The following is a 7,596-nucleotide window of genomic DNA, read 5'->3' on the forward strand; positions in this document are numbered from 1 at the left end:
GTTATCAATATTACAAATTTAAAACCCACCTCTGTCGTCAGGCATGGGGGAACTGAGATATTCTTTCCCCCTAGGCTTCTACAATTTATGTATGGTACGTTTGTACGTATGATTGGTTTTAAAATATGGGGGGTTTTAGCTGCTTTAGTATTGGATTGTCGCATGTTGTTTTTACCACTGTTGTTAGCCGCCCCGAGTCTACGCAGAGGGGCGGTATACAAATCCAATCAATCAATCCAATCCTGTAAATGATATAAAAGAAGTTTCTCTGGCAAATGTTGATGAACAGTTAAACCAACAAAATTTATCATAGAGTTTCCTTATAGAGGTGGCACAAAAACAAACCAATAGAAATTAGAACCACTTAATGAACTTTCCCTAATTAGCCTAAGGGGGGGGGGGCTGTGAAAAAGGCCCAAAGCAGGAAAAACCTGCAGCTTCCTCTCCGTCCTATTTATGAAGGACGTTTTCCTCCCGCGGAATCCCAAGGCGGCACCGGAAGCCAGCAGCCGAGGGGGGGGGTTCCTTACTGTAGGAGGGGTCTAGGGAGGGGGCCTTTTCTGTGCAGGAGGAGGAGGGGGGGCGAGGGTCCGCTTTCTGGGCTCCCACCTGCTGAGGGAGGAGACCCTCCAGGCTCACCTGATCCTCCAGCCCCCCCCCCCTGATAAGGTCGTGTGTGACCAGTCTCCCCTCCTCATGCAGGGAGACTGACTGGCAGCGAGAGATAATGAACCACAAAGGGAGATAACCAGAGATGGGGGGGTGTTTATTTATTTTATTTATTTATTCAAATTTTATGCCGCCCTACAACATGTTAGCAAGAGGCCTTTTGAACAGAGAATCAGCCTCTGGCCCCCACAATCCAGGTCCTCATTTGACCCACCTGGGAAGGATGGAAGGCTGAGTCAACCTGGAGCCGGTGATGAGATTTGAACCGCTGACCTTCAGATCTAGTCAGCTTCAGTGGCCTGCAGTACAGCACTCTACCTGCTGCGCCACCCCGGCTCTGTGTTCTCAGACAGCGAAGCCCCGAATGCAGCAGGTGGGTGGGTGGGTGGGTGGGTGGGAGCCCTTTCGGTCACTTGGGAGGAATTCTTCCCCCCCCCCCCCCATGGATGGTCTCTGGAGGGGACGCGACCATCTGAGCCCCCTTGGATCTCTCAGTGGCCTTTGTGGCCACCGGACATGGAGCTCAGCCTGGGCTCCCTAGCACCCCCCCCCCCCCGCGCGTGGTTCTCCTCCTCCTCCACTCCCCCCCCCCCGTCTCTCTTCCCCGGGAGGCCTCCTGGTGCCACCTGTCCTCCCCCCTCTCCCCCAGGCAGCGCTGCCCCTCCCCCCTCCCCCCACCCCCACGGAAACGGCACTCCCTTCTTTCCACGCTTCCTTGCCCCAAGCCCCAGCTGGGGGGGGAGACACACGTACGTGTGGGGCAGCTCCTCCCTCCCCCCTCCCTCCCTGGCCTCTTCTTCCAGAGGCTGAGAGACTTTTGGGGGGGGGGCAGCCCGCCTGTGTTTCAGCCTGGCAGTTATGGAGCCTCCCCCGCCCTTTCCACCCCAAAAGCAAGTGGGGGTCGGAGGTTGTGTGGAAATCAAACCGAGCAGCCATGGGCCACGCTCTGCCCTGGGCCACGGTGCTCTGTGTGTGTGTGTGGGGGGCCTGGTGGCTAGAGAGACACAACTCGCGCAGGGTTGCTGCCATTTATTGAGGGGGAAAAGTCCCAACGACACCGACATTTCTCTCCCGGAAAGACAACGCGATGGCACACCTGGGTCCCTGGAGCAATTTAACGCCTCTCAGGCTGATGAAAACAAACCGTGGCCGGGAGACGCGAAGGGGGGGGGCAGGAGGAAGGGGGGAAGGGGGCGCTGGACTGCTGGGGAGCCTCCTGGCGGGGGAGAGGAGGAGACCTGCGCCCCCCCACCAGGGGGTCTTTCTTTCCAGACTTGTGTGTGTGTGTGTGAGGTGTGTGTGTGTGGCATTGCCAACAACTTCTGACTACAACACCCTGGAAGCTGAGCAGGGCAGGAGCCGGGGAGGGGGCGTGGCTGGGATGGGGGGGGCTCTTTGCTCCTCTGGTCTCAGCCAATGGGGGGGGGGAGCGGATGGAGAAGGGTTGCCAGGAATGAAGTGGAGCCCACCCACCCCCTCCCCCCCTCCCCGGGGGGAGGGGGGCGGGGGGGGGAGGAGCCCCGGGAACTCCCTGCACCAGTGTTTGCCCAGCGCCCCTCGGGCAATGGGGGGGGCGGTGGAGGAGGGGGCCACATTTCGCCTGGATGTCCACAGGGGAAGGACACACACCAGAGCTTCCTCCTGGGGCAGAAACTGGCCCGGGCTGGTGTGTGTGTGTGTGTTCAGAGAGCCTCCTGGGCCTTCGGGCAGGGAGACTACCAGGCCCCCCAGCCCCCCCCCCCCCCGTCCGGCTCAGATGGAGAGGGAGCTGCAGCTGGGCAGCTGGGAGGCGGAGGTGGCCAGCAGGGGGCTGGTGGGCAGCACTTTGATGGGCAGGTCCCAGCTGAAAGTGTCCACGTCCACCTGTTCCACTCCTGTCCAGCTGGCGGCTTCCGGCGGGACCTTGGGAACCACGGGCACCTCGGCCACGTCCCGCAGTGTGACGAACTCAAAGATGGAGCCTCCACTGGAGAGACACTGCGGAAGGCAGGCAGGCAGGCACTCAGGGCCAGGGGAGCCAGGCAGGCCTGCCCGCTGCCCCCCCCACCCCCGTACCCCTCCCCGCCATCCCGGTTGGGCAGGGGGAAGGAGGAGGCCCGTGGGGGGTGGGGGGCGGGTGGGCTCACCAACGCTGGTGCTGAAGCCGGGGGCCGAGCTGAGCGGGATGGGCAGGCTGAAGCTGGTGCGGGCGGGTGTGCAGGCAGGGCTCCTGGTGCCGGGCGTGGGGTGCTGTAGGAGGGGGCCTGGCCCCTCTGTCTCTGGAAGGCCTCCTGGACGCGCTCCTCCGTCTGCAGGCTCACCAGGTACTGGGCGGGGGAGGCGAGCCGGTCGGTCAGGGAGGCCCCCCCCGTCCAGGCAGGAGCCCCCCCCAGCCCCCCAGCACCCCCTCCTCACCTGCAGGCAGGGCGTGTCCCCCTCGGAGAAGCTGAAGGTCCCCACCACGTCCTCCCCAATCTTGTAGACCGTCTTGAAGAGGCAGAAGGTGGCCACGCGGCCCTGGGCACTGCTGATGTTGAACAGGTCTGGGGGAGGGGAGGAGCGGGCGGTGGGGTGGGGGCTCCGTGGCCCAGCAGGGGCTTATAGGGCTGACGGGGGCCCCCAGGATGGAAAGACGAGGCCTGCTGTGCTCAGCCCGACACCCGGCTGCCGATTCAGGGAGGGGCCGCTGGACTCCCCAAGGGGGCATGATGGGGAGGGGGGGGGCGCAGGGGGAAGGGACCCCGACTGCCGAGGCTACGGGCAGATTTTGGTGGGGGCCGCGAGGGACGGTTGTCCGGAGGGAGGGGGCACTCACGCAAACTCCTCCGCGAAGTCGCGACCGTCCAGGAGCTCGGTGGCCAGGTCTGCCAGGCGGGAGGGCTTCTTCGCGCCACTGCCCCCCTCCTCCTCCTCCTCCAGGAAGGGGCTGGAGGGGGCCACACGGCCTCGTCCTGGGGGAAAGGGGTAGTCCCTGAGCCCTGGGCAGACAGAGGAGACAAAGTCAGGGGGCCTGGCGGGCCGGAGTCCGGGGAGAGCGGGGGCCAAGGGGGGCTTACCCTGCAGCACCATCACCCGGAAGGGGACGCGGAGCAGCTTGATGGCCGAGTTCACCCCGCTGGCAGCCGATGGTCAGTTTGGTAGACGTACTTCACCGCCTGCCCACGGGAAGGAGGGCGGCCCGTCCACCGGCAGCGTCTCACAGTAAGAGTCTGGGGGCAGAGGGGGCAGGCCGGCCAAGATGGGGGCAGGCAGGGAAAGGGGATTCCCTCCAGGCGGGTCCCCTCCTGCTCTCAGCCCCCCCCTCCCCCCCCGCGCGGGAGGGAGGTCAGCACTCACAGCTCTTGGGACTCGCCGGGATCCAGCCTCAAGTCACAAAAGAGGATCTTTGGGGGTGTCGACAGGATGCACTGTCCCCGCTCCCCTGCAAGGCAACGCATGTCGCTAGTCCACCGCAAGGCCCTCCCTTCCTTTTCTTTTTCTAAATGTAACTTTTATTAAGAACCCTGGTTTTAATAGTGAAATCTAATGCAAACTAGACCAAGAAAAAAGAAAATAATAAAATGGCTTCCAACCTCCGTCACTAAAAAAATGTAGCCCCCCCATCCCCCCTTCTTCCTTCTGGGGCCCTGCGGCCAGCAACAGGCCCACGAAGGCTTCTCCACAGAAGTGACCGCAGGAGACAAGTGAGCGCCACCTGGCCTGGGACCCCCCGCCGTTGAGCAAAGCCAGCAGGTCAGGCCCCCCCCCCCAGCCTGCCACCCTCTGCTGGCCTGTGCGAAGCCACCACAGGCCGTTCTCTATGCGAGAGCCGGCCCTTGCAGTCTTCGGGAAATCCCATCGCGCGATCTGGGGGCTGCAAGGGAATCCGGGGGGGGGGAGGCAGGGATCCTGAGGAGAGCTTCCCCTCTTGCCCGCAGCCCTCCTTCCTTCCCCAGCTCCTGCCTGCGAGCAGCCCCCCAGGGGAGCAGGAAGGAGGGTGTGCGAGGAGGGTCTGGGGGCACAGCCTCTGACAGGAAGGCCCAGAGGGGACTGGACTGGGGGGAGGGAGGTGGGCGGGGGATGCCAAGTGCCCAAATTCAGTCCTGGGGCCGCCACATCTGGGAACAAAGGCCCTGCTTGGGTCCTTCTCTTCCAGCACTGCTCGCAATTTTGTTCCTTGACTGGAGCTAATGGTCCTAATTGGTGACTGTTTGGTCAAATGACATTTACATTTCTTCCTTTTACTTTGAACAGTCTTAAATCTTTAGCTCATTCAAGTACTGTCACAATATTCTTCTTTTAAAATAATGAAATTATTTTGTTTTGTAAAAAAAAAAAAAAAACAGGGCAAAATCTATTTCCCAAGAGTAACTGTTCTTTAGAATTACTTGAACAAACTTAACTCTGGAAGTTTCGCTATTCCAATTATATTCTCATACAATCTTCTTTGATCAAAATGCTTATTTTGCTGCTATTTTCACATTCAGGATTGAAGGAACTCAGGGTCCAAAAGTCTTATCGGGAGTTAATGAGCAATTTCCCAAAAGCAATTAGCAAACGAGGATTGCAAAGCTCCTTCCAAAGCCTCTTGAGGACCCTGTGAGCCAGATGGGGGGGGGGCTGCCCCCCATTGCCTTGGAAAGAAGCCCCTCTGCTTGGGGGGGGGACCTCCCGCCCTCTCCTTCGAGGGTCTGCCCACTGCCTCGGTGTGCCACGGATGCGGGCTCCGCTTTTGGGGTGGGTCTTCAGTGGACCTCCCCTCCCTCCCTCCCCTCCCCCAGTGCCAGCGCCCCCCCTTGCCCCCCCCCTGCTACCTCTGTTGGGCACGAAGACCGTCTCGCTCTCTGCCTGGGCGTCATAGCTGGCGTCCTGCACAGGTGGCAGTGCCACGCGGCTCTCACTGGCGTGCAGCTGGCAGTGGATCTGAGCGCTGGCCCAGGCCAGGATCTCGCTGGAAGGAGAAGGAGGAGGGGAGGAGAGTCCAGTTGGGGGGAGAAGACGACGACCTGCAGAGGGGCAGGGAGCCCCCTCCCCCCTTTCCACAGCACATAGGCCACTTCCCACATAAGGTCCACGCCCCCCTCCCCCTCTGGACTACTCCGCTGCCCCCACACCCTGCCCTGCCCTGGCAGGACCCCCCCCTCCCTTGGGCCCTTCTGAGACAGGCTGGCACGGGGCCTGCTCGCTTCACAAGCCCTTTTGCGCTGACCTGGTTTCGGGGGAATTATCCGTCTCCTGCAGTGCTGGTGCTGCAGCTGGCCGGCCTCTCTTGGGCCACACTGAGAGCGGGAGGGTCCGGACGCTCAGGAGCCTGCTTCCCTGGGCCACTCAGGCTGCCCTCTGAGGTCAGGCCGCCAGCCCAACTGCTCAGGGGAGCAAGGAACCCCTCGAAAAGGGGTGGGGGGGTGGGGGGGGGGCTTTTTCGCTCGCTTCATCACCAGGCAACACATTTTTCATTTGGACCTAAATATTGTTTTGTTTTGGGGGCAGAATTTTGAAGATACTTTTTTCCGTTTCCCTTCCCTGAAATTGCCCCCTGTGTGGTTGGAGGGATCGTTTCTCCTCTTTTCCACCCTTGGTTCTTTCTTTCTCTCTCTTTCTCTCTCTACTCTGTTTCCACATCTTCACAGTGGGGTTGTTGTAGGGCTGCTTTCATTTCTCCTATTTTAAATGGGTTTCGTTTTTTCCTATTTTGAATGTTTGCCTTATTTTGGGTTTTTTTCAATCTCTTCATCTTTCATATGGAAATAGGTTCGCGTTGTGTCCACTCGCGTCCGGTGGAATTCAGACTCAGAAGAGGCGGAGACAGTGGGGGCGCAGTGCAGGCGCCCTCCGTTCCTGCCACCTGAGACTGGCGGCAAAGAGAGGGGCGGGGCCAGGGGCGAAGGGAGGGCCACCAGGGCGAGCGAGAGGGAGTGGTGACCCAGGGGAAGGAGCCTCTTCTGGATGCTGGGGCACGCAGGGCAACAACGCAGATCGTTTCGGCAACATCGAGTATCGGCCCATTATATTCGGTTCTTTTCCAAAGAGCCCATTCTTGGCTTTCCTAATGAGCTTCGGCCCTCCCAGCGACTTTCTGATATCTACACTTTTTCAAATCTTGCTTCACCTGGTAATTATTGCTGTGTTTATCTTCTCTCTGGGACTCTGGCCAACTGATAAGGCTTTGCTAGATTTGATTCTCATTTTGAAAAGACTTTTAAAGAACTCTAAAAGGCTGAGACTTTTGTAATTATAACATTTTTTATTATTAATTCCATCGGTGTGTTATCTGATTACGGGGGGGGGGGGGGGGTTGGCACTGAGACAGAACAATTTTGTTTTTCTGTTTTTGCTGATTATTACCCTGTTTTTTAAATTGGATTTCAAAATATTTGGACTATAAGTAGGGATAGAACGAGGAAATTACCATCATGTTTTTCATCAGCATCTTTGCTATCAACACAAAGTCCATGACAGAAAATGACAAGACATGTCAACTACCCCTAAATCCTTCTCTTCCGAAGTTTTTGCTAACACAGAACTGCCAATACAATACTCAGACTTGAGGATTCCTTTTCCCCAAGTGCATTATTTTACATTTGGAAACATTAAACTGCAGTTTCCATTGCTTTGACCATTTATCTAGTAAAGCTCAATCATTTACCATATTACAGACACCTCCAGGAATATCAACCCTATTGCACACTTTAGAGTCATCGGCAAATAGGCAAAGCTTCCCTACCAAACCTTCACCCTATGTCACTCACAAACATATTAAAAAGAATAGGACCCAGACAGACCGTTGTGGCACACCGCTTGTAACCTGACTCTGCTCAAGAATACTTGCCATTAACAATAACTCTCTGATGTCTACGCTTCAGCCAGCTGCAAATCCATTGAACTATCCAGGGATTAAGTCCAATCTTAAGCCATTCACATGTAAGCCATTCAATGATATTTCCTGTCTGCAGCATTTTGTTGAACAAT

At 58.0% G+C, this 7,596-nt stretch overlaps 1 protein-coding gene across 1 annotated transcript; it reads right to left on the reverse strand.

Annotated features, from left to right (window-relative positions):
- Nucleotides 1-1,683: 1,683 nt before the first annotated feature.
- Nucleotides 1,684-7,081, reverse strand: RGP1 (RGP1 homolog, RAB6A GEF complex partner 1). Its single transcript, XM_070736930.1, is given in 16 exon segments — nt 1,684-2,622; nt 2,624-2,646; nt 2,796-2,859; nt 2,861-2,893; nt 2,895-2,975; nt 3,064-3,191; nt 3,464-3,491; nt 3,493-3,626; nt 3,705-3,759; nt 3,761-3,784; nt 3,786-3,812; nt 3,814-3,857; nt 3,985-3,991; nt 3,993-4,069; nt 5,442-5,721; nt 7,037-7,081. Coding segments are annotated over 16 exon segments (1,251 nt in total). The 3' UTR covers nt 1,684-2,421.
- Nucleotides 7,082-7,596: the final 515 nt, after the last annotated feature.

Source organism: Erythrolamprus reginae, chromosome 2, assembly GCF_031021105.1.
Source record: "Erythrolamprus reginae isolate rEryReg1 chromosome 2, rEryReg1.hap1, whole genome shotgun sequence".
Taxonomy (NCBI): Eukaryota; Metazoa; Chordata; class Lepidosauria; order Squamata; family Dipsadidae; genus Erythrolamprus; species Erythrolamprus reginae.